At 40.6% G+C, this 26,919-nt stretch overlaps 1 protein-coding gene across 12 annotated transcripts in view; it reads left to right on the forward strand.

Annotated features, from left to right (window-relative positions):
* Positions 1–25,718, forward strand: part of ZBTB44 (zinc finger and BTB domain containing 44) — a 44,561-nt gene extending 18,843 nt beyond the window's left edge. Inside the window, exons 2-8 of one of the 12 annotated variants that reach the window (XR_008735442.1) lie at positions 140–1,209; positions 5,894–5,978; positions 11,480–11,643; positions 13,986–14,069; positions 23,109–23,252; positions 23,357–23,414; positions 24,131–25,717. Coding sequence is in view for 7 of the 12 variants with exons in the window: in XM_055728524.1 (XP_055584499.1) it covers positions 192–1,209; positions 5,894–5,978; positions 11,480–11,643; positions 13,986–14,286; positions 16,431–16,713 (1,851 nt within the window). In the remaining 5 variants the exon portion in view is untranslated. Of the gene's footprint in view, positions 1–139; positions 1,210–5,893; positions 5,979–11,479; positions 11,644–13,985; positions 14,287–16,430; positions 22,780–23,108 lie in introns of those variants that run through there. The other 11 variants (XR_008735439.1, XR_008735440.1, XR_008735441.1 and 8 more) reach the window with 11 other exon arrangements.
* Positions 25,719–26,919: the final 1,201 nt, after the last annotated feature.

Genomic DNA, 26,919 nt, shown 5'->3' on the forward strand with positions numbered 1-26,919 from the left:
CATTGCACAGTCTGAATCCGAGGAAGAACCTGACCCTAGAGAACTAGGCTGGATTTTCTTCATACAGAGTCTTATATCAGTGAAGCCACTTCACTTTTGCTTTCAGAGATGAAAATGACAGTTTTCCTCTTTGTTCTAGGGTACCTGTGATCTCTCATATGTGGAAAGAACGCTAGCATAAAGGTGAAAAAATGGGTGTTAAAACATTCACTCATAATTCCCCTGCTCACAGTCAGGAGATGCTGGGAAAGCTGAACATGCTTCGTAACGATGGACATTTTTGTGATATCACCATCCGCGTCCAGGACAAAATCTTCAGGGCGCACAAGGTGGTTTTGGCAGCCTGCAGCGACTTCTTCCGTTCCAAGCTCGTCGGCCAAGCAGAAGACGAGAGCAAGAGCGTGTTAGACCTGCACCATGTGACAGTGACTGGTTTTATACCACTCCTGGAATATGCTTACACAGCAACACTATCTATTAATACAGAAAACATTATCGATGTGTTGGCTGCAGCCAGCTACATGCAGATGTTCAGCGTTGCTAGCACGTGCTCGGAATTCATGAAGTCCAGCATTTTATGGAACACGCCCAACAGCCAGCAAGAGAAGGTGCTGGATGCAGGACAGGAGAACAGCGCAAACTGCAATTTTACTTCTCGGGATGGCAGCCTTTCTCCAGTTTCTTCTGAGTGCAGCGTAGTGGAAAGAACCATTCCTGTTTGCCGAGAGTCACGAAGAAAGCGCAAAAGCTACATTGTTATGTCTCCCGAGAGCCCCCTTAAGTGTAACACACAGACAAGTTCCCCCCAAGTGCTGAATCCTTCAACTTCTTACCCAGAGTCCAGAAATCAGCCCGTGGACTCATCCTTAGCTTTTCCCTGGACTTTTCCTTTTGGAATTGATCGAAGACTTCAGTCTGAGAAGGTGAAGCAGGCGGAGAACTCTAGGACTTTGGAAATGCCTGGACCCTCCGAGTCCAACAGAAGAATTACAGATTACATGACTTGTGAGAGCACAAAAGCCAGTTCTCCCCTTGTGATTGAGGAAGACGTGCGTGTCAAAGTGGAAAGGTTAAGTGACGAGGAGGTGCACGAGGAGGTATCACAGCCTGTTAGCGCATCCCAGAGCTCTCTGAGCGATCAGCAGACGGTCCCAGGAAGCGAGCAAGTGCAGGAAGATCTCCTGATCAGCCCACAGTCTTCCTCTATAGGTATGACCGTTTCGGGCGTTGGATACATGTTCAAATAGGCATGTGTGCACTGTGATTTTAGTGGAGGGGATCTGCCTGTTTTGTCATGCTTTACTTTTGAGAAACAGCCTTTTTTCCCCTGGTTTATGGAATGCTGCATGTAAACCCCAATGGGGGATGAGGCTTGGAGCTCTTCTAAGTAACTTTGCAGAAGGCAGCTAGGAAAGGTAAGCCTGTTGGTAGACCTCCTTCTTCAGCAGAGATCGATAACCCTTTTTACCTCTAGTTGCTTGGCTGGCGAAAATAATTCTGTTTTCCTTCATGTCAAAGTGCATGATCTCAGCTGAGCTGCGACACCAAATCTAAAAAACTTGTGGCTGTAGCCACAGAGGGATAGAATGGTACTTTGCCCCAGACTTAAAACCTTGTATAATCATGACAGAGAGCCTTTGTAAGAAGATTTGCAAAATAAGTGGTGGAACACTCTCATCTTAATGGCCCAGACGAAAACAAAACCACACAGTCATAATATTGAGAATCTTTCCATTTCTGTGGGATTTGGTTCTCAAGTTGCTTCTTCAAACACTGCCAACTGCTGAGAGAAACCTTTTTTCCATGAAAGACAATTTGAAGCCCGTTTTGGGTTCTTCGAGCAGGCTGTTGTTTAATAATAGCTAATACTTAAAGGTTACTGTAACAATCCCTGTTTTCCTCTTTGTGCAGAATGCATTGAATGGCTTTTAGTAAGTCAGAAGATAGAGAGTTTGCAATATTTCTAGTGTAATTGCCAAAATTTTGCCTGAGTCAGCTATTTTGCTTTCGGTTAAGTGGCTTGACCTGTACTCGGTAGAGTTTATTGAAAGATTTTTAATAAAGCCTGTTTTGTTTGAAGAGTGTAAGGGTGGCAGATGTATTGGTCTGCTTCATTCAAATAATGTATACATGAAAGGCTGCTTCAGTTAAATAAATAAATAAACTACACAACAAAGTAAATAAATGTAGCCTAGTAGCCTGCATTATTTGTTTTGTTTGGTCAGCATAACACTGTGCCTTCTCTGAAGACAGCGAGCGTTAGATCAGTCAGACCATTCCAGGACTTCAATATATCATCAGTGTTCTTAAACTATTCAGGTAATAAAAAGAAATGAAAATATTTTCCATTTATCCCATCCTTCAAGACTTTATGTTGTTGGTTTTGCTCATCAGTTCTTACAGCTCGTTTGTTGGTATTTTAGATTGGCAATGCTTTTTCCAAGCAAAAATGATAGATTTACTGGAGACAAGGCTGTTTACCTTTTCTGAGAAGCAGACTTGCTATCAGTTTAAATGTAAATGTTTAAGTGTAGTTTGCCAAAAATAGTGTGTAGATTCAAAACTAAAAGGAACAATTTGTTTGCTGGGTAGTCTCCAGGAAAAGTGGTCCTTGTTCAAGAACAGGTTTAGTTTGAGTCAGTTTTTAACTCATTATAATAGGAACTTTGGAAGGCCCTTGCCAGGGCTATGTAGAAAGAGATGCAAATTGTGTCATCGATCTAATTGTACTGTCACAGACAAAATAGAACAAGTAGAAATAGTGATTAGAGGAAGTTAGAAATAGCGTATCAAGTGAAAGGAGGGAGTTTTACCAACTATAAACACTGTATGCAAGCAGCTTAAAAGAACAAACTGGGTGTAAACTCTGGGTTACAGATGAGTAGTATATGATCTACGGAAGGTTTTGGAGGACCTCTCCTATAGTTAGAAATACAGAAAAATTTCATACTCAAAAGTGGCGTGAATGAATTGGGGCATGAGAATGTGAGACTAGGACTGGATTGGAGAGAGAGAGGTGCCGCTGGATGCTAGAAAATCTCCTTTCCTAAGAGAGTCTTAGCGTTAATAAAAAATACTTTGTAATGTGCTCCAGTAGCCAGGCACCTTACTGACTTTTGTTCTTGCTTCAGCCAGTTTCCTGAAATGATTTCTGTTGACAAGCAACTGTGCACATCTGTCTTCAAAAGGTATCTCTTTTTGAAGCCATTTTGGGGAAAGTTTCCCGTTTCCTGTTCTGGGTTTTGTACCACTGAGGTCACGTACCTGACCATTTGTACGGCATGGGGCAGAGGATCTTAGGCTTTAGTGATTATAAAGTTTAAAGTTAAATGTCTGTTATTGAGGATGTTAGTACAGCATGTTCTTCCTTCAAATGGCCACAGGGAGAAGAAAAACGTGCTAGGCCAGAGTCTTCAAAGTGCAAATCTGTTCTTTCTCTTTGAATATGTTTGACTGAATATTTAGCAGTCTTCGCATAACATTGTTAACTATCCTCAGAATAGTTTTTATTCACATTTTGCTGTAAAGAGAAGCAGTGCTCTTGCTTTTGAGCACAGTTCACATGTACCTAATATATGATAAGGCAGGCTTTGTAGCTAGAAAGCACTTTTTACCTCCCCAAAATGTATTGCCTTATGCAGTAATATAAGAACAGCAAATGGAGGCAGCAAGATATGTTAAAAATGCAGCTTTCTCTTCCCTGAACATATTTTCCTTGTGTAATTGCATATATTTATCTCAGTGTTTTATAGTGCATTTATAAAAGCATTCCTGCCTCTCTTTCTGATACTGCAAAAAGCTCTTATTCACTCTTTGGGCAATTTCAAGAATTGTTCATTTGCAATTTATTATATTTGGAAGCACTTTATAATATGGAAGGAGACGTGAAGCAGGGCCTTGATAAATAAGTCATTATGGTTACAACAATAGCTATGTCTGAGGAGATATTTTCATAACTCATTAACACTGTTTCCATTTGAGAGGTGAAGGCATAAAATTAAACCTAAGAAGAGCAATTTGGCTTATTTTTCAGTAGACTTTCAGTTAAGTATTTCATGAAAAAGAAGAATAAATCAAAACAGAATTAACTTTTGTAACTTTATGGATTGCTTAGTTGCTGAATTTCCCAAATGTAATTTGTCAGCTCGTAACAAAATCAAAAGTTTTGATTCTCTTAGTGTCATTTTTAAACTGCTGGAGGTGCAAGTTTCTTGCCATCACTGGCCCCAGAACGTGGGGTTGCGTTAAGACAATAATCTTGCACTTCAGCAAGGTTTTGTAGAACACACTGACCTTTATGGGGCAGCCTTTTTTGGAGACACTACTCTCATTCTTTTTGACAAAATATGCACATTTTCTGCTTTACTTTCCATGTCTTTGTTCCTTCTCTTTGGTTTTCCATTTTGTCTGACACTTGTCATTGTAGACCTAGTGATACTTGATTTTCCTAGTGAGCTTTAGAAGGGGGTTCCCAAATTCCAGTTGCTCATGTACCACTCTCTCAGAAAGCACAATTCTTTTTACCATAGCAGTAAGAGTGGCTCCTAGCACTGTCCTAAGCTTCTCTTGTTCTCAAGATGTAGGTGTAGAGGGAGATAGCTTCCCCCATCTGTTCTCATCTCATGTGGATTCAGTGGTAGAGACCCAAAGCCTGCTTGACTGTTCAGAAAAGTTCAAGCGGTGCTTCGTGTGCAGCCTCAACAGAGGGAGAGGGAGGCGAGATGGAATTACAACTTCCAAGTGACTTTCACGCTACTAATCGTGCATACGTAATGATTTAGGAGCCCCTGTGTTGGAGAGGAACAACAGCAATTCTGATCCTTTGGAAATTTGGCGGAGTTCAACCATTCGTTTTTGTCACCTCCCATTGCACCTATAGACATCATCAGAGGAAGAGGAGGAATGCGAGGTGATCCAGTCGGCTCTCTGCGCTCAGCTTAAAGACAAAGCAGGGCAGGGTTTATCGTTTATCTACATAATCATAACCAAACCAAGAGGATTTTTATTTTTTTTTATCCAGGGGGTATAGTTGGCGTGAGGTGGGGGTACCGGTTCTTACAATTGTTTTAGTACCGTACCACCATCTTCCCTCCCTGTTAGGGTGACATCAGGCCACAATAACCTTGCGTAATACACCTAAACAAGGACTTAATGCCAAACTCCAAGGGGTGATGAGGGAGGCCCATCTGAGCAACAGCACATCAGGTGAACGAAGTCGTAGCTTTGCTTTAGTGCTGCTTAGATTCTGCTTCCAAAATGCACTTGAGCTACAGTTGTTTGAATGTCAGTGCACTGAACAAAGCTCTGGTTTTGTGTATAATTTCCCTTGCAAACAGATGCGTGGTCTCTTTTGTGCTGCATTTCTAATTTCTCAGAGGGCTCTTCCTGTCTCAGTATCTTATCAATAAGTGAAGACGTTATCAGGGAACAGATATATTTTATATATATATAGATATATATGGAAGATTTGGAACACAAAAGCAATGTAGTGTAGCAGGATGGAACTCTTTATTGTTTAAGAAGTCTTGAAAATTGATGAAATGGTCCCTTTAGGTGAAGGTAACATTTCTGCTTTACAGTGTTAGTACTGGATGTGTTTTGAAAACTCTGGCTGTATTTAACATAGATTCTTTCCATTTTCTAGGTGTGCCAAATATTTGCCCTTTATTGAATTGTCTATTTGCTAGATAATCTGTGCAGAGGAGAAGCTGATTTGGAACATGTTGCTTCTGGGTTTTCGAAATGATTTTCCCAAGACAATTTTAGTATCTTATCACCCAGGAAGCAGTGTCTCTCACAGATTTGGGAAAGCAAGCTTTATATGTATTTACCAGCCCCCCCAACCCTTTTTGAACACTTATTTGCATTAAATTGCCCTTTTTTCTTTGCCTAGGCTCAATAGATGAGGGGGTTACGGAGGGATTGCCCACACTCCAGAGTACCTCTGGCACTAACGCTCATGCAGATGATGATGATCGGTATGTACCAATGTAGTGTGCAAACTGTTCTGCAGCAAGTGCTGTGCTGTAATTAACCTACCCAGCCTTAATCCCAGAATGTTTAGTTGTTTGTACATCTAATTCTCTGTGTTGATCAACATACAATCAGTGCCTGAAGGTTCAGATGCTGTAGAAGAATGTAGGTGATGAAAGTCAGAATTTGCTTACCTGTTCCTTCATTTCCTGTCTATTTCCAGGCAACACTGGTGAAGAAAGATATTCATGTTTTTACTGTTCCTTCATCACTGCTCTTTATTAATGCCAATTTGAAAAAAAATCTTTACTGTGAAACAGGTGTGGTAGTTGCATGCATGCTAAAGCTGACGTAAAGGCACAAAAGCAACAAAATGAGAACAAGTGCCTAGTCTTGGCTTCACCAGAGATTGCTATTGCCATAAACCACAGAACAGGCAGAGCAGCCTGAAATCTTTTCTCCCAAACTTTCTGCGTGTAGCTTTTTACTAAGATGCTGTGTGTCACTTTACTGTAAATATTTAGCGGTCTTTTTGGCAGAGAAGGCCAAACCAAAATGGGTCTCTTTGGTCAAAGATGTATCGTAGTTCTCACAGACCGAAGCGATGTACCTGCAAGTGGCCTACAAGGGTACACAGAACTGGTTTGACTTCTATTTCTTTGCTTTTGCGGTGTGTCAAGTGTGTGTATAGCTAGCTTTTGCATAGTGTTTTGTTAGACAAGTGGATCTGAGGAAGAAGTGTGAACCTTTGGGAGTTGTTCCAGAAACTGTGTCAAGTGAAACTCCCTATAGAGATAACTATCAAGAGCTGCATTTTCATAGCTCGTAAAACCTTTCCTGACATTTCCATCTAAAACCTGTCCCATTGCAGGATTAAATCTGGAGGGAAAATAACTGCCTAGATAAGATTTTTTTGCATGACACAGAAGATGTTATCTATTTGCTAACCAACCTCAGTATAAAAATAATACCCAGCATTTAGGGTATGAATTGATAGTAGGAGCACATGTTACATTAGAACTAATCCAGGTTTTTTAAAGCTATAATTCTAAAGTCAAGTGGCATACATATTTTCAGCAGAGGATTATTTCAGAAATTTCCTATAAAATTGCAGAGCTTTGGTGCAAACTGCACAGAATAATTCAGGATAAATAAAATCCTTTAAACGCACTGAAAATTCCCACTTAAAGGTCTCTTCCATGCAGCAAAGGAAAGAATATTTGCCTTAGTTTATGCCCAAATTTGAAAATAATTAGTCTCAGAGTAACAGAAGCATCAGCAAAATGAACTAGAATTTGCATGTAGTTTATATCACAGTAAGGAATGAACAGATATGAGAATTTTGGACTCCAGAACTAAAATTTTCTACCAAGTGATGTACTTTATAAATTCAAGTGAAAGTGCCAAGACTCTGCTTATTCTGTCAATCAATTAAATGTGTAAAATGGTGCTTTCAAGTCCCAAAAAGTTTTCTTTCACAGGCACGTATGTGTATGCCTGTCAGGATGGGACAGGGCATTCTGATACGCTGTGACAGCCCTTTGAGCACCGAACTTCTAAATTCCCATTTCAAGCACTGGATGGGCACATCAGCAAATAAATACAGCCTGTCATTCTCTGTGTAGCAATTTGGGCACACAGTTTTGGGTGCACAAGAATTCTGAGTAAGATAAAATGTATATCTCTAGCTGAATCAAATGAAGACGTGATCAGTTAATCATATGGATGGAGAAAATTTCCCCCTCTTTACTTTTGTTTTGTTGTGGTGTTTTTTTTTAAATGCACCTTTAGTTTAAGTCCATGTTGTACATTGCTTTATTAGCAGAAATTCTCAACATGTCAAAATCAGTTGTGAGTGGACAATGCAAGTTTGTAGTGAGAAATGGGGGTTTTTTTTGGCAAGTATATGTTATATTTCTGTTCATAAAACAAAGCAAAAGACTAGTCCATCTAAAGGTCTTTCAGTATTACATCCTTACCACCATGGAAACAATCATAAATATTTCAAAGTTTAAAACATCTTATCTCTTCTGTTTCTGTGTTAATAATTAACGTCATTAATTGGTCCTCTTCCATAGTCAGCGTTTCATAAACAGCAGGTCACATGTAATTGTTGTCAGCTTAATAGACACACAGGAATTTGTTACGTATTAAAACTACTGTTTCACAGTGAAGTCTGATGCATTCTTTCTCTGATATTTCACATTTGGATTGTAATATACTTTTCTGACATAGATCTGTAATTCAGCCTTGGCTGGTTTAACAGTTAGCCTCTGTATCAGTTTGCTGATTTAAAAAGGAGTTGCAAAGACTCAATTATAAAAGAACTCTCTGATCCAATATAATGAGAGCCTCCACTTTTCTAAAATAAGTGTTATTTACAAATAGATAATGTTTCTAGGCTCACTGAGCATTTTGGCATTCACATTTGTCAGAGTGTTGTTCTACACAGTTAAACCTCTTGGTGAAGAGAAGAAAAAAATGCAAGTAGAATATTTTAACCTTGCAGTGAAAACATTTTAAACCTATCTCTTTGTCTAGCTGTTAGAGAAATTATCTGAGATGTTAGACGAATCTCAACTGTTAAATGCCACATTTAGCACAAATTGCATGCCATTGAGTATATATGGAGAAAAAGAAGCAGGGGAGAGAAAATATGTTTGTGTTTTAAATGTAATTTGTTCATTGTGCTAAGGTGCGCGCTTGTGTCACCAATAGGTATTTCAGCCTGCTTGCAGTGTAAGGATGGAAAAAGACATGCCAGTCACTGGTAGCTGGAGAGCCTCCTGATTGCCATTTGATCTGCTTTAATCAGCCTTTCTCATTGTGAAGCTTTTATGTAGGAAAAACCAAAACTTTATTTTCAATTTCTGCTGGGAAGGTTGTCCCCGTAGCGCTTCTCCTGGCTGTTTCAATTGCAGAGAAGCTGGCACCAGTACAGGCTTTGAGGATGAACTAGCCTGAGAAAGCTGGGAAAAAAAAGGAGGGCTGTGATTCCTAATTTCTGTCCTAGTTTGAGTGTCTCCCTAGGAAGCTCTCAGAGCACAATGCGCTGTTGCCTCCTCACAGTCCCTTAATACAAGAAGGAGGGAGGAAGAACCTGAGAATTGTGTTACCAGAAGCTGAAGTTCTCTATGAAGCAAATGTCGCAGAAAACAAACGCAATACTTATTTGAGCACACTACCTGTGTGTGTCTATGTACATCCAAGAGCAGGAGTTCTGGCTGGCCAGCCTGTTGTCCCTTTTATCAACCCTGCATCGCAGCTGTCGCTTCTGTTGCACGTAGCTGTGAAAATTTTGATTGTGAATTCTCTGATCAGCTGAGTGCAAGGAAACCTTTTCTGAAGGAACGTGCCCCTTAGCCAGACTGTGTGACATTTGTCAAATGCCAAGTGAGGGGCAAGTTGGCCATCCTGGGCCCAGATCCATTTGGCCATTTGATTACTAGGCTGTTACGGCAGCTGAACTTCTATGCCTTACACGTTTTTTGCAATGTTGTTCCTTTTTTTTTTTTTTTTTTTTGATAACAGATCGGTCTGTTGGTCTGTGTTGGTGGAGTTGTCACTGGTAAAGTGGAAAGTGTATGGTCATACCAACTCCAGAGACAAAACTAATGTTTCCGTGTCTGAGTAGAGAAAAATCTGTTCTTTATCTAGTGATCTGCTCACAGGGAGGGAGGGGAGCGCCAGGGTTTGTCAGAAATTTGGTTAGACAAATCAGAACCCGTGTTTACAAATACCCTCATTTGTTTCAAGTGGGTCTGATGAGGCCTCAGCTGGCCTTTTTAGACCTATACACGGCAGGGAACTACACTCTGCCAGGCCCAGGGCATGAGCTGGTAACTTCCCTCTTGGAAATACTCCCTTTAGCAAAGATCAACAAGTATGTCAGCATCTATGTTTTCCACAGCTCTCTAGGACCCTATTGTCTATAAAAAGAATCGAAGGACAATAAAATTTCTTCCTTAGAGCAAATATTCCAGTTGCATGAGAGCAGAAATCCTTCTGGGTTTTTACAGACTTGATTGATACTGAACTCCTGCAGGAAGCTCTTTCATCCTGTGTGTATCGAGGGAGAGCTGGTGCTCCCTCACTCTCCAGATAAATTATACAATTGGAACTTTTGCTGCTGACACCCATCATTGTATTCTGAATTCAGACGCCCAGTTCTCACAGTTGTATTGACATCCATTTCCAGAGGAGATAAAGACAATTAAGGTATTGATTTTAAAGAGATTACCCTAGTTCTTTGCCGTCCTGTGCTGATCTGGTCTGTGGATTTTTGTATGATGTAGGAGAATGTATTTTTGCAAGGTGCACGTTTCATTCCCGTGAACATTAGAAGCCCACAAATTCAGCCGAACCTTGAAACCAGTAATCTGGGCTTGAGATGGAAGCAGAGCAGGGAAAGGATTTGTTCAGTCAGGGAGACTTTCTGACTGTGTGCAACAGGAGACATCGTTGTACTTTTTTCTCAATAGATTTCAGACATTACGGTTTAGTAAAACTAAAATTGCATTGTTCTGGCTGTGGAATATTCCGGGTCAGAGCAGTTCCCTGCTGCCAGTGATGTCTGATCTTCTGTCAGGCTGCGAGCAAGCTGAAATATCTATTTCAACAACAAATATAGACCTTAATGCTCAGGAAAGGGAAACCCCAGGTAAGTACAAACTCCTATTGCTATTATGTTTGTACCAGCAGATTTGTTTTTAGTTTACTATGCCCTTTAGCAAAGCAAGTTCCTTGCCAGAGGACTGGGATTGTAACGCTTAAACAGTTCCCTTAAACAGTTTGCAGCTAGAGGCTATGGAGAAGCAATTAGTCAGTTTTAAATAAATTACTTGGAAAGTTAAATCATTCCTTTATTATAGTCTGTGTGCTGTTTTTTAACATAGAATCTTTTTAACAGAGAATAGCTTGAACTATTCTCAGAGCTGATTGAATCAGACAAGGAGCAAGAATTGATTAATTAGATTAATATTCTAAGCTTAACAATATGTAGTTGTAGATACTAATGTTTGTTCATTGGACTTGGATTGAAATGAAAATGAATGGGCTTTAATTTTGTGTGTAAATATCACTGAAACTGCAAAACACTCCTTTGCTTTCCAATTTGCTCCGTTCTTTAAATTCTGCCTTCAGGGACTGTTTGCTGATTGTAAGTCATCGATATGCTTGAGAAAATGCCCATGCCTGGAAAATAAAGTTCAGTTTGCAGCTGGTGCTCAGACCTGTTGCCCAAAGAAATGGAAGGCAGAGGTTATCCTCTGGTTTTGTTCAGGTGTGTGAAGTCAGTGGCGATAAGACTTCAGATGCAGGTCAGACGTGTTGCTATAGAGGCAGAGATTTCCAACCTAGATACCGATTTCAACAGAAATGTGAAGCGCTGGTCTTTTTTTTCTTCTCATACAAATGTGTTCAACGTTCACATTTCCACGGACAAGGCTTCTTAGGTTTTTTTTTTTTCTTTAGCTTGCTTGTAAATCAGTGAATTTTTTCTTTGTAGTTTGGAGAACGTTCAGTATCCCTACCAACTCTACATTGCTCCTTCTACCAGCAGCACAGAGAGACCCAGCCCAAATGGTCCAGACAGACCTTTTCAGTGTCCAACCTGCGGGGTCCGGTTCACTCGCATTCAGAACTTAAAACAACACATGCTTATCCACTCAGGTAAGAAACGTTACTGCTTCCAAAAATTGCTCATTTATAGACTCACAGGGTTTTGCTCACTGTGCTGCAAATAAAATAATGCAGTTCTTTTTTAATCACCTGCCAAGTGCTTGAGGACCGATTTCAGAAAGATTGGTTAGAGGTATGTCTCACTGAATGCTTGTTTTGATACATCAGATCTGACTGATAGCTCTGTTCATGGATGATTAGCATTTGTGTGGACTGAAAAAAGATCTGATTGTCTGACACCCATCAGAATAAGTCAGTTTCATGATAAAGGTTTGAGATGAAATAAAGTATACTGGGGTTTTTATTATACTAAAGAAGTGATGTAGATCGAAATTCTTCCTCTTACATGTTGTAATTGTCTGCTGTGTTTTAGAGGGGACTTGCAGCCATAAGAAACTACGCTCTATCTAATGTCTTTGCATTGAAGAAAGTTGTATACCTTTCAATCTCAGAGTGTTTGGAGGGATTGCAGGACAACTGGATTGGTTTGATGATCAATTTAGGTGCTACAGATAGAGTACAGGTAGCAAAAGGTTCATGTGAATGCCTCCTCTGAGTCTTGATCCCCAAATTGGTACATTTATTTTGATTCCTAACAAGTATGAACTCCTAATGTCTTTGCTGTCGGTGTTCAAGACCTGTCAGCGTTATCTGGCAGTAGTGTTGACATTTGAGCGAATGAAGGGGATATTAAAGGGTTATTGCGCTTTAGCACTGAGCCTCATGGTTTAGCATCTGCTGGATTGAGCTTGACTCAAGCCCGCGCACAGATGCTGTACTGTTTTTGGGCAGAGCAACCTCAATGTCAAGATGTAATTTTTTCCACTGTCAGCAATTATTTGTCAAAACCTTTCAAGCAAAATGACCAGACTATGTTTAGGCCAGCGGTAATAATACATGTTTAATACAAACTTTGTGGGCATATCAGGTGCAAAACTATCCCAGGCTGGTTGCTAAAGTCTTAACTGACAGCAGCCAGACAGGCTTCAGCAAAGCATCTGTGGCCGACCTGTCAACTGGCAACCCCTGGGCAAAGTTGGGAGAGATTTAAATAGCTGTGTTACAGTAATTAGCACGCAGAAGAAACTCTCAGAACTTGCAGATGTTGAAAGTGTTTTCACATAAGCAAAATGGCTGAAGAGATTTTCCTCGGACTTATCAGAGGAAGTAGATGCCCTTGGACAGTACGAAAGCATGAAAAGTTTTAGCTCCACGAGACAATATTCTAGTATATTAACTTGCTTTCACATGCTTAACAAGGAGTTTCAGTGTAACCGTAACTACAGCTTTCTCTGTATAAAAGCCCCAATTAAAAGTTCAGCTCCCGCTTTGAATGTAAGGAAAGCAGAGTGAAAGACTGGTGGAATTAACAGCCTGGACTGATGCACATTCAGCCTTTTGAAAAATCCTTTTTTTATTCCTTGACAGCCCTATTATGAATGGAGCTCCATATTCCAGATTCTTGGCCTCGTGTTTGGATTTCCACACTTTCTGGAGTTCAGTCTTTTTATTAAATCTTAACTTTTTGGTGATTCAGTCTATTATGTTGTAATAGTTCTGTTTGGGTGTGATTACATACTCCCAGCCACTGCAACATGTTGCAGAGCTCATGTGTTTTAGGGTTTTATTAGTGCCTGTGATAAATGAAAAATGAACGCCTAACAGAATTTCTAAATTAATACAAGAAAAAAATGAGGCATGAACCTAAACTGTCTTAGCTGTCTGTCATGCAAAGTTGCTGAAAATTCTTGTATAGAGAGGTTCCCACGCAATATAAAGGCTGCTACTTCACCCTTTTATCACCATTCCTGCTGCATTACAGGGGCATCCTTGTGCACAGGGTCCCCCTGCCAGAACACTTCTCTGAGGCCAAAGGCAGCCAGAAAAAAACACTGCAATTAAGGGTAGTCTGATAATTGCATTGTTGGGAACCAGTCTGGCACAAGAATCTCCCGAGATCAAAGGAGTTCAAAGATGGTTTGAGATGACTGCTGCATCAGATAGTTTTTGGCTGTGGCTCAGGACCTTATCCATAGCATAATCCATGGAGGCTTGTGTTCGTTTTGAACTGTGGGGAGGAAGGCGCGCAAGCGTTATGGACAGGTCACATTGTTAGGAAATTTTTTGACAATTGGATCTGAGAAAACGTAGCTCTCTTCTAATTGTTTCTGCCATTTTAAAGTGAAACGGAGAATTTCTTCCTAAACCAGCGCTTTGCTGTGAGTGGCCACAGCTGCTGTGCTTTCGCTGTTAGGAGTCTGGAAGGATTTTGCCAGTGACCTCTCATTACAAAAGGTGAATGTTTTGGGTTTTTTTTCCTCTCTCTTCCGCAGGCATTAAACCATTTCAGTGTGACCGCTGTGGGAAAAAGTTCACCCGAGCTTACTCGCTAAAGATGCATCGCCTGAAGCACGAAGGTAAACGCTGTTTCCGGTGCCAGATATGTAGTGCCACTTTCACTTCCTTCGGGGAATATAAACACCACATGCGGGTTTCCCGGCATATTATCCGCAAGCCTCGGATTTACGAGTGCAAAACATGTGGCGCCATGTTCACCAACTCTGGAAATTTAATCGTTCACCTGAGGAGCTTGAACCATGAAGCGTCAGAGCTAGCAAACTACTTCCAGAGCAGGTGAGGTGCACAGCAAAAACCTAACAGGGAAACGTGCCTTTTTTTTTTTTTTAATTCCTTTTTTCTTTTTTTTTTTTTTTTCTTTTTCTTTTTTTTTTTTTTTTTCCTAAATCATCTTTTCCTGCTTTCAGGGCAGCCTGCTGTGCCTCTCATCAGGTTGCCAGCTAATTCCAGTCAAATTCATTCTTGCGCCACTCTCTGTTGTATCTGATCTGTCTTGCAGCGTCTAAGCTATATAGGAGGGCACTGAAGAATCGAGTGATATGCAGAAGCTGCTTCTGGGCTACTTAATTTCTCTTTTCAGTGCTGTCTGTGGACAGGCTAATAGTGTTAAGTCCTAGCATTCTGTGCTGTAGCATCTGTGGAGTTCTGTAAATGATTTGCTATTCAAAATCTCATACATGGCCTGTGCGCTTACATAGGGCATAGCCTTACGACTTCATTTTAAGTACTTGCTTGATGGTGGATGTTGTGGAAAGATTGCATGACTCTATACCTTCTCTTTTTTCATTTTCTAGGTAACATATTACTAAATTATTAGACTAATAGGGTTTGGACTAGTAAGGGCCAGTTGGACATCTCGTTTATCAGGGCACAAAAGTCTTGGCATATCTCATAAGCACACTTCACTAAAGACTATTAAAAGGCTTCTGAGGCATCAGACTAGCCTGTATTCTCATACTGAAATAAATGTTTGTAACCATTGGAATTTGAGATGGAAAAATGTGAGAGCGAATGAGGAAAGAGAAAGATAGATCTCAGCTCTTAAATGTATGGAGAGAGTGCAGCTTGGTGTGTGCCAGTCATCTGTATTCAGCAATGCAAAAGAAATGTATTGTAAATGTTGTGGCATCTACAATAGCATCCCTGGTGATCTCTAGACATCATGCTTTTTCCCCTACAAAACATTTCAGCATTTTGTCCTGTTATCTCAGAAGCGAAGTAGGATGAAAAAACTACGAAACAAACCAGGAAAGCCAGTCACTGTTTTTTCCAACAGAATATTGTTTAAAAGTACAAGCGCTTCAAATCTGTGGGTTTACACAGTTCTTGTTCTTAGCACTTGTGCCAAAACTAGAGCGAGAACTCTTAAGGGATGATGATGCCATGATTGTGGTAAGCATTTTATTGTTGTCGTCGAATTAAAGTCAGATTGAAGTGTGTGATTTCAGTTGTCCGTAGGCCTTCCTTTAGTTTGAATGTACAGACACTAGGTTTAGCCTAGTTGATTGCAAATCTGGATTTGAAGCAGTGAATGCTGCTGTCATGTAAGAAAAGGACTGCTTTAAAGTGCATTAATACAAGGAGGAACAAAGCATATAAATAAATGTGCATATATGTAACATGTATATACTTGCCTCAAGTACAAACTTACATGTCTGGTGCTGAAAATTTGCCAAGAAACCTTATTTTCTTTATGTCCTTATGCTCTGCAAATACTACTGGAGAGTTTCGTAGATTTTCTCTGGGTGCGCTCAGCCATCATTTGGTAAGAGTAAGTTACAGAGCTGTGGTCCAGAAAGTACTGAAACGGGAAGGAAACGCAATTCCTTTCTTTTCACAGTAGTGTGATACGTGTCAACATCACAGAACACCGCTGTGGTTGGCAGCCTCCGTACGCTTCCAGCAGAACCCTTGCCTCCTTGCCTCATGCTTCTGTTTACAGCCTGTCCCCTCTTAGAGGAGTGCTGCTGCTGTTTCTCGGGTGGGTCTTACCTCAGTGGTGGAAAAGGCCCACATCTTTGCCAGTGCTGAACTCATTTTTGTTTCTGTTTTTAAAGGTTGAGTGCGTGCTTTTTTCAATGGGGTTTTCAGTGCCGTATGATGTTCCAGCCATTAACTTTCATTCTCATCCAGGTGATACAATCTAAATAACAAGTTGCTGTGTAGGAAATAATGGATGCAAAGCGATGCGAAATAGCTGCCTTTGAATACATTCTCTGTGTGTTTAAATGAGAACCAGGTTATAGTGCTTAGTGAAGTATGTCGCTGTGATGATCTTGGAGCAATGTGAAATGAGTATCTTTGTTCTCTGTGCAATGCAGTGCATAGCTTGTGTGATGTTAACTGATACACAGAAACTGATATCGCTAATGTTTGTGTGAGAAATGACATTTCTCTTCTGTCCTTTGCCCCTCTTCTAGTGACTTCCTAGTACCGGACTACTTAAACCAGGAACAAGAAGAGACCCTCGGGCAGTATGAGCTAGGGGAGCATGGCTTTGAAAGCAACTCTTCTGTCCAAATGCCTGTCATTTCACAGGTGTCGTCAACTCAGAATTGTGAAAGCACTTTCCCCTTGGGGTCTCTGGGTGGGTTGGCAGAGAAGGAAGAAGATATGCCAGAGCAGCCAAAGACTAACGCCACTGCTGAGGCAACCACAGGTGACCCTCCGAAACCGGAGCTGTCATCTATTACTATTGAATAATTCATGGTTTGGTTTCATTTTTGTTCTTTGGAAAGTGCCTGTGTTTGGTCCTGTACATTTTAATTTAATTTTTTTAAACAAAAGTGGGGAGATTTTCCCTTTTTACTTTGTAAGCTACGCTTTAAACAGAAAACTGCAACAGATGTTAGATTATTTTTCATGACTGAATGATCACTTCTGTGAAAATATTTAAGACTGAATGCACAAAAAGATCTTGTCAGAACATCATGGAAGCTGTGATACACTTCTAAAGAAGAACAACTGATTCAGATCACTTTAACTATTTCTTCTTCCACAGTTAGAGCAGCTCATTAAGTTTCTCTTGCTTCTGCAGACCCTCTGGTTAAGGGAAAGAAATCAGAGGAAACCTTTTTAAAATGACAAACAAAAGGATGCATTGGAAATCATTATTGAACAGTTTTGACTAGTTTTGAGTGGATGCTTTAATCTTCTGCATAAAAAAAGAAAAATGACACTTCCTATCTCTGTGCCTGCTGTTTTTCAAAGCGCTTACTGTAACCCTTTTCTTGGAAACAGTAAGCATTTTTGAAACTAACAGTCACAGGCTTTTTAAAAACACGTTGTCCCTTTTCATCTCAGATGAATCAGTTTTGACAAACCAAGAGATGTCATGCCAGGTATTCCTACTTCTTATATTCCAGTCCTTTTAGAAACTGCTTGATCAGGTAGCCTGTCTAGATTTGCCCATCTAAGGTTAGACGTGGAAATACTACGGTCAGGAGAAGTCTGATGGTGCATAATGAATTGAGGATGATAGGAAAGTGTATATCCGTGCAAGCCTGACAAATATCTCATGACTGTATCTTTCTGTAGAAGGGGGACCTTCTACATGAAATGTATGAAAATGAAGGTTTTCCCAAACAGAAATTCTGAAGTCGTGGCTAGATTGTTTGCAGATCTGATCACTTCCCCCTGTCATGTATACTGTATCTTTACTAATCTCCAAAAGCTAGCTAGAGGGAGTTTACAGATGGGAAAAAAATGAGCTCTTTTGTGTGTTATTGCACATTTTTTTGTTTATACATATGCATGTATAGTTTCTGAGATTTTTATTAGTCTGTTTTGGACAAAACGAGCAATTTACTCTCTTTAGAGGCCATCTTTCTAACCCAACGGGGGGTTGTTTACAAAAAACCTATATAGCAATGATGAATTGTTCCTGTTTCAAAACATTTTAAGTCCTTGCCAACTCGGTTTATTAAAGGCCATTACTCCAGCTACATACACAGCTCAAGTAAGCAATAAATTGAAAGATTTGCAATTTCATTTTTCCATATTTAGAAAAAGCTGCAAATTTAGGGTGTGGGATTTTCAGAGCAGTGAGTCTTGTTTTGTCGAGGCTGTTTGGGCTATAGTACTGCTTTGAAACCTAAATCAGGAAATATATTAGGAGGTTTGTGATTTTTCTTACTGCTTCTTAAGTTAACTCGGTGTTTGATGCCAAATGCCTGTCGCCTACAGATGACATGCTGAGCAAGTAGGTATTACCTGATCTTAGTATTCCAAAGGCATGATATACTCCCTTAGTTTTGAATCTTGGTTGGTTGTTGTTTTTTTTTTTTTTTAAATTGTTGCTTTCTGTCCGGATTTGTTTTAGGCAAATATGAGGAGGAAATGAAACCAATAGAGAAAGGTTGCTTCTGAAGAAACAGAAGACACAAAAGTCGTATTATATGGCAAGATCAATTTGTATTCAGTTAGCTTAGGCAGCTTTGATACTCTGTAGGTCTGAGTTGTTTCTACTAATAGCCAGCTTCCGTAAGGAAAAAAGTTTATTGCCCTTTGGAAAGAGCTTAAAGGGTTTCAGTGACTTCAAAATTTTTCTCTGCTGTGTTTTAGGTCAATAAACCACATTTTAGTTAGATAGAGCAAAAACATTTGGGATATAAGTCCTTTCCAAGTTGCTGGAATGAAGTTTCTCCGCCAGATCCAAAGGGTGTTTTAGCATCACGCTGCAAAGAAGTTCTCTGCTACAATTCAGTCTTGTATGTCTACCTGTGTAAGTCTTCTTAAAAGGGCTTGAAGGAGAAATTCTTCATTTGGGATGCTGTACTGTGAATTAGTCCAGTGTCTGTTGATGGGCTGAATTTAAAGACCAATTCTCTTCCAGTTCTGATTTCTGCAACTGAGAAGCCAGTGAGACAAGACAAGGTCTTTTGCTGAGCTTTATCCTGAATTATAGGGCTATGAAACTGAACTCACATACATAATTTGCTTTTTTTCTAACAAGTGTTACTCCACCTTGCAGGTATGAGGATCCTTTGTGATTCATGTAGTAAAAAGTACTTCACACAGAAACACATTTCCAGACTGTACGGATGTAATGATCAAAGGTGGTTAGATATAAACGGACGTAATCTTCTGTTGGAATCTGATCATTTTCACCCATTAGATATTTTGCTGAACAGTTTATCAGTGAGGAGAAGTGCAAATACAGAATAGACATATCTGGATATTGGATTTTTAAGGCTTAAAATTTTGTGTCAGAAGGCAAACTGCTTTCTGAATACCAAAGAGAAGGGGAAATAAAAGCTAAGACGACTTTGCAGCTCTAATCTGTTCTTCCTTGAAAAGAAATGAGTATCATTAACTGTTAACACCTTGGTACAAGGCAAGTCATGGGTTTCATTGGTCATCACGCTATGTTACACATTCTCTTTTTAACCCTGTAATCTCCGTGAAACATCTTAATTTAGTTCCCACTTTTCAGTCTGATTCAACTGCAGGAACAATAAGAGTTTTTAGAGGATTTTTTTTGTTGGTTTGTTCAGTTTTAGGGTTGGGTTTACTTGTTAGTTCTCCTGTTTGTAATCGTTTCTTGTTAGTATCTCTTTTCTCCATAGAAGTGAACACAGATTAAACACAAATATTGTTTTATTTCTCGTCCCTAACTTGTTGGAAGTGTTCAGTTCTTTGAAACACTGGTGTTCTTCACAGGAGAGATGTAAAAGCATAGGACACCTTAAAACAATCTCTGTTGCTAATACGCTTAGATTCCAAATTGAGCAAGATAGATATCTAACTAAGCTAGAAGAAACTTGCCTTAAACTACACTTGGGATTAAACCTAAAGTATAAATTTCTTTCAGTACATTATCAGAGGATTTTGAACTCTGGACTGCATTTTCTTTTTTTCCTCTTTTTTTTTTCTTTTCTTTTCTGTTTTTTTTCTGTAATTTTTTCTCTCCTGCCCCCACACCCCCGGAAACCCCCATTATTTGGTATGCATTTATGTTTCTGTGTGACAAGGATCACAGAATCACGGAACAGTTGAGACTGGAAGGGACTCTGGAGGTGATCTAGTTAACCCTCATGCTCAAAGCAGAATCAGCGAGAACAGGTTGCTCAGTCAGATTTTGAATATCTGCGAAGATGGAGACTCCCCAAGTTCTCTAGGAAAGCTGTTCCAGTGTTTGACCACCCTCACTGTTAAAAAGGTTTCGGTATGTTTGCATGGGATTTCTTGTTTTTCACTTTGTGCCCACTGAGAAAGGTCTGGCTCCATCTTCTCTGCCCCCTTCTATCCAGTAGTTTCACAGATGGATAAGATCCTCCTGAGCCTTCCCCAGGCCGAACAGCCCAATCACTCCCAGCCTGTACGGCAGATGTTCTAGTCCCTTTCTCATCTTTGTGGCCCTTACAAGTTGTTTAGAATTTCTTCCAAATAGCTACACGCACAACACATTGCAGCAGTTTCTTTGTCAATGAGTAGTCTCCAAATGAATTCACCAAATGATTTATGTCTTGTTTTTTGCGTATCCTCCTCCCATGCGGCACCAATCTTTGCACTCAGTGGAAAATCCTGTCCTCGCCCATTTATTTTGCAAGCAGAGTGCCTTTACTACCACAGAACTAGCAAGGTTCTGCCGTATGCCAGGGACCCGGATTCTCGGAGTCTGTGTGGGGTCTTTACTCCTTGCATATTGTGTAGAGCAGTACGTCTGATGGGAACAATGGGAGGGGAAGGGATAGGCTTTTTCCTGATTTATCATGGTGTTTTGGGAGAGGGGAGAAGATTCAGAAGCTTTCTATTTCCCTGCAAAGAGTGGAAGAAAAAGAAGTTAGGTTTTCACTGTGCGGGAGTTTTGGCCAGGTTGTAAGGGTTTGTTTTGTTTTTCGATGCAGACACATAGCACAACTCCCCTGGAAGTCCATGGGGATACCTACACATTTAGCAGCTTAAGCTCCCCGTAAGAGCTGCTTGTCACTGTTCTTACACCACATTAAAAAAGGTGTGTGTTCCTGACGATTTGTCTGTCTTACTACAGTTTGAGTTCAGTTGTCAGGCTCGCAGATACTATGGTCAAGTCTCTCATACTGAGAGATTAGTAGACTAGGTTATTGAAAATGGTTCTGGGTTCACATGTATCCTGAGTCTAAAAGGTATGAATTTAAACTTTTTTAAAAAGTAATAGCTGCCAATGCAGTAAAATATATTTTATAAGACTATGATCCCTATATGTCCCTTACGGGATAAAATTTTATTGTTTTTAAGCTATGGTTTAAAGTTTTTATATGAGGGCTTCAGTCGCTTCTTGGTTGCTGGCTTTCCCCTCCAGCCCCAGGATGTAAGAGCACTGAGACTATTGCCGGTCTCTCTCTGAGACGAACCATGAAGCATTTTATATGCAAATAGAACGGGAGCTTTGTGCACCCTGCAGGGATGGAGAAAATGCAGATGCAGGAGCACCTGTCGCTCCTACATCCATTACAACTTCCACACCATCAGAATATGGAAAATAGCTAATTTTCATTCAGATCGATTAAGTTCGAGTTTTGCTTATGAGGTGAAACCCAGTTTTGGAGGTTTCTCATCTCCAGTTATGGACATAATAAATTCCATAGCATCTTGATGACAGATAAGAGGGTTCAAGGCCGGACGGTACCTCAGCCACATCAGAGGTCCCTAGCAAATAGAATCGGTTCAACGTATTGGAGGAAATGTACCATAAAAAACAAATGTGAATTTTTTTAAATGCAACAGTACTTACTGCTCTGGGTTTTTGTTAACTCAATGTGTGCTATCACAGTAATTCAGTGTCCCACAGGTCTCAAATCGGGTTGCACTAAAAAAAAAAATAAAATAAATAGCTGAATCAGTTTCTGGTGCTGCCAGCCTGTGTGGCAACTGTACCTGCAGTCTTCCTGAGGGTTGCTGAAGTCCCCAGAGGAGTGATTTTGTTTAACCATTCGTTTAGCTGATGCATGCTTTTGATATTCTGACCTATAGCCCTGGCTACACCAAGTTCTTGGACAGCTTCTTTGCCCTGTTCCTGCAGTGCCTTCACTCTAGGTGCTGCCCTATGGTGAAACCCCAAAGAGGGAAAAGAGTAAGCTGGAGGAAAAAATGTGAATTAAATTATTGTTGGGCTTCTTTGTGCATTTTAGTAACAGTGAAACCCCCTTAACTGTGCCAGTCTCCAGTCACCAGCCGTATATCCAGTCGTCATCTCATCCACAGTACAGCTTCTCTTGTTGATGCTGGCCACAGCTAGATTACTTGGCATGTTTATTGACTTAACAGAATTGTTTTTTGGTTTTGGTTTTGTTTTTTAATGTATACGATGTTTAAATACACTTCACATTTTATATAATACTATCTGGCTATTAGTATTTTTCAGGAACCATAGTTCTTGGTGGCTATATATATTTTTGTGACTTTTTTTGTAAACTAAGTGCCGTTTCAACGTTACAATCATTTTTAGAGTTATTGTAATCAATGTGAATATCATGTTTTTTCAAATCTGTTCTGAGCCTGTAGTGTTTGCTTTGTGATCATATGTGTAATGTATATATTCTGTATAGTTACATTGTATTGAAATACTAGCTTGTTTGATATAAGAACAGTATGTATTGGGTACCTTTTTGCTAGCCTGGTTGTTTAATCTTTAAAAAAAAATGTTCTAAAATACAAAAAAAAAATAATCTCCAAACTGGTCCCATTATAGGTCAAAATTAAGGGGGGAGAAAAACTAGTTTTGAGTGTCTTTGGATAGAAACATGAAGCTTAAGATTTTTCATTAAAATATTAATGTTTTATGGAGTATATCTTTGCTTTGTGTCGTTATTTAACTATACCAGAGTTGGCTTGTAGTACAAAAGACCAGCTTTGACCTTGCAAAAGAAGGTGCTGCTCTGTTGCTAGAGCCACATTCTCTCATAACTTTTGCTTATAATTAGTCTTGAGGTAGTCGAGTACGAGGAGAACTCGCTGTTGCTGAAGCTGTCATTGAGAGGAAGATAGTTTAAAGCACAGCAAGCATTAATAAATGATTGGAGAGGTCGTATGAGTAAAGAGTATTACGAATAAAGTACACGTTTCTGTTTAATTTTCCATTGTATATTACATTTCCTTTTGTTAATGTTTTCTTTTAGGCCGTATTCTGCAAAAGCGGTGGGGCCGCCTTTTGAACGGGGTTTTATTGATGGAAAGCCAGCCAAGAACGAGCCTAATCAAATTAGTCAAAGCAGAAGATGTTTATAAAGGACAGTAGACAGAGTCACCGTGATTGCAGCTGTGTGAGCTTCAAAATAGTCCTGAAACAGCCTAGAGTCACGGGACTTAAAATACACCTCTGCTGTTTCTGGCACCCCTTGCAATTAAATTAATTTGCCTCCTACAGACCCACCTGTCTGACCGAGCTGGGATGCTGGCTGGATCAACACATAGCTAGGGCACAGGTAGGAAAATGGAAGTTTTGTAACCGCTTGGCTGAAATGATTCGAACTCTGCCCGGTAGCCTGTGTGAATAACAAGCAGGCTGGCGTGGTTCGTATGCTAGCAGTCCAGCGGTGTGCAGCATCTGACACGGGAGCGAAAAGGAAAATGGAAAAGCATGCCGTGGTGCAGAGTAAGCGGCCGCGACGAACCTTGGGTGGCGGGGTTTGAGGAGAGTGTCTAAACTCCCGAGTTCTCAGTTGCCGGAGGACCTCGTGTAGGGGCAGAAGTATTTTAGCAGAAGGGTAATTGGGAGAGGGAACGTATCTGGTGAAGGCTTTGGAGAGAATGAGATGTAAAGGCTCTGCCTCTGTTGGTCTCCTGGAAAAGCAAGAATTTAGCTGCTTTGAAGACAGACAGACCCAGTTAGGAGTACGCAGTGATGCTTAGCAGACCGTTACAGATCTAAAGCCTGTATATGAACATATACTATCACAAAGCTAAGGCACGACTGCTAAAACACATACCTTTGATGGATATCGAGGTTCAGACTTGTGACTGGAGCGGATTTTTCCAAAGCACAATCATATGTTGTAAGTTTAGCATGAAACATCTTTTAGATGTCCGTAACAAAGCACGAGTACACCACTGAAGTTTTTCTGTGGTTTTTCTGTGGCTTCCTTATAGCGTTGAAGCATTTTATTCCTGACAGTAATGAAGTACTATTTCTTTTGCACAGTGGAGAGCGGCCGAGATGAGATTGAACTCATAGCTACCGAGAATGTAGTAGAGCAGGGAACAGAGTTCTCCCAGGGCTTACTGCACCATTCCTACGTATGTGATATCCTGGTGAAAATGAAGCTGCTAAGAGAAACCTGGCTCGGATTAAGTATAAAGCGCTTTTCACGAGCTGCTTGTGTATGCTGCATCTCCAGAGTACTGAGCGTAACTCTTGTCATCGCCGCTCTTAGAGCAGAGATTGCTGTGAGACCACGAGCGAGCAGAGCAGGGGTAAGTGCGTACATGGTAGAACCTCGGTGACAGCTCGGAGCAGTGTGCTCTTCAGTCCTTCTGAGTTGGGGGATCTGTTAACGCTTTTTTTTTTCAGAGGAGACATGCGCTTTTCGGAGAGCAGATTTACACTTGCTGCTAGTAGCCCTGATTTTCTTAGCTGCTGTTCGCAAATGCTTTAGAAATAGCCTGCAGGCACCCAGAGTGAGACCCAAGTGCTTGAAAACCACTTTAAAGGCTTGAATTAATTGCCTTTGATCGCAAGTTGCCTTTTTCTCGGTCTCAGGGTCTCCCGGTAAATATTAGAGAGTATACGGGGCACCTATCTGTATATCTTGCTTGCACCTTTACCTCTGGTTGTTGAGATTTGAACTCTTCTGTCCCACTGCTGAAGTCGATGGCCGCGACACAGGGGAGGTACTTTGCTCGACTGCCTGTTAATTTGCGTGGCTGCGCTACTATCGCTGACTCCTAGACAGCCCCCTCCCACAATTCACATACAACCGATCGGATTTACGTGGGAATCCATCCGCCGCATCTGCCAGAACTGCATTCCCGGTCTTCCTATGCCTGCATACAGCTAGATCCTGTGTTTTGTAACACATCCTTTAGAAGGTAACAGTTTTTTCTCCCAGAGTACTGCTTGTTCCCCTGTACGCACACGCGTGCACACACTCACAATCTGTATGTGCTCATTCAGAAGGAATCTTGAACAACGACCATGCAAAAACATCAACTGACCAACTCCTTCCTTGCTGCTTCTCTACAGAAACAGCTGGCATTGCTGGCTTTTTCGGGGTTAATTCTCTTACGAAACAGGTTACTCGGTTAAACCCCCGGCAAGAACCTGGCTTCGCTCTTCTGTCAGCCCGTACAAACTGCTCTGGAGTTTGGAGTGGAAAGCAGAGGCATGGTTCGCTGCGATCCTGTGCCCATCTCCAAACAAGCTTCTCCTCCACAGGGAGGCAGGACTTGGGGAGAAGATACAAATTGTAAGGAAGCAGAATATTTTCTGATCTCCAGAGGGGTCTGTTTGGAGGTGGCGAGTGCTGATGGTACTGCAGTGTATTTTTCTCTTTTGTTTTTTTTCTCTGCGTAGACTCTTGACGCTTTCCAGGCTATTTCTAAGAAAAAACCCCAATGTCAGCTACAAGCAGCTTGCTGTTAAGTATCAGGAAACATCAAATAAATATGGGCAGTATCCATTTATGCCAAAACAAAGTACAGTCCTTAATTATTTGTTGGCTTAAAGCATTTACGTCTGCAGTGCAGTATAGCTTTCAAACTACCTCGGGCCAAAGATAGCTGTGACAGAAAACGAATGGTAAAGTGGATGAACTGAATTCTTTGGAGGCCGGGGAGAAGCCTCCCAGGTGAGTACACCTCTGAGTCGGAGGGGAATAACCAAAAGGGTTGGGAGGGGAGCAAGGAAACCATGATGTGTTCGTGGGCTGGTGGAGGTGGTGACTCTTGATTCCAGGATCAGTTTTGTGTGTGTAAGTGACGAAGACGTTTTGACACACACACAAGGAGAAAGGATCCCTCAGGGTTTGCTACCACAGCACTGACGGGTAACGGTCCACTGGCTTCGGAAGAGCAAGGTAAATTACAATCCCAGTCCACTTAAGCGTTTATATAGTCTGCGTTTCCAGAAATGTGTTCAAATTGCTCCTGAAGAGCTTACCCATTTTGTGAACTTCACTTTTGCCAGTTGCTGCTCTGACTCAGCGCAGTGTATTTTACAGCCTGTGTATTAATGGGGTGCACAGAACTGTGTTGGAAGAGTTTATGTGCATAAACAGACCCTTGCACTGTGTAAAACAAAACCAGAGAGAAAAGACACCAAAGCACAGGACTAATAAGCAACAGAGCTCAGAAAAGCAAAACATCTCTCCAGGGTAGGACTTCATCTTCCCACAATTTAAATGAGAAAAATAACAAAAATCCTAACAAAACTTTTTATATAACTTCAGTGTTGCAGTGATCAGTTTCAGGGTTGACATGACAGCAATTATAAACAACAGTTATGCAACTGCCTCGTTGATTGAATTGAAATTAATACAGAGAAAGAAAGAGCCAAACAAAAAGAAATGGCTTTGGGTTGACTTTGGTATGTTTTAAATAAATTAGAAAATGCTCAGGTCAGCCTTTTTTTTTTGAAAGTGAGCGCAAGCCCAGGGTGAAAAATCTCCTTGAAGAGCAGACAAAGTGAATTGCTCTAACAAATGCTATTTGTCTTCTAAGGCTTACACCTCCTTTTTTTTTTTTTTTTTTTTTTTTTTAACCTGACAGTGAGGTAATTCAATATTTTAATTTTGCTCAATTTCTTTTACTTTAAAAAAAAAACCCACAACTGTTTAACACATTGTATCGTTAAGTTAAAAAACTGTTTAACACATTGAATCGCTGATTCCAGCGTCGGTGATTCACACCATCTGAGGATGCCCACGTACGCGTGTGTGCGTACACATTATTTCCTCCACTCGCCATCTGGCAGGCGTTCGGATGTTTTTGAGT

Source organism: Falco cherrug, chromosome 17, assembly GCF_023634085.1.
Source record: "Falco cherrug isolate bFalChe1 chromosome 17, bFalChe1.pri, whole genome shotgun sequence".
Classification (NCBI taxonomy): Eukaryota; Metazoa; Chordata; class Aves; order Falconiformes; family Falconidae; genus Falco; species Falco cherrug.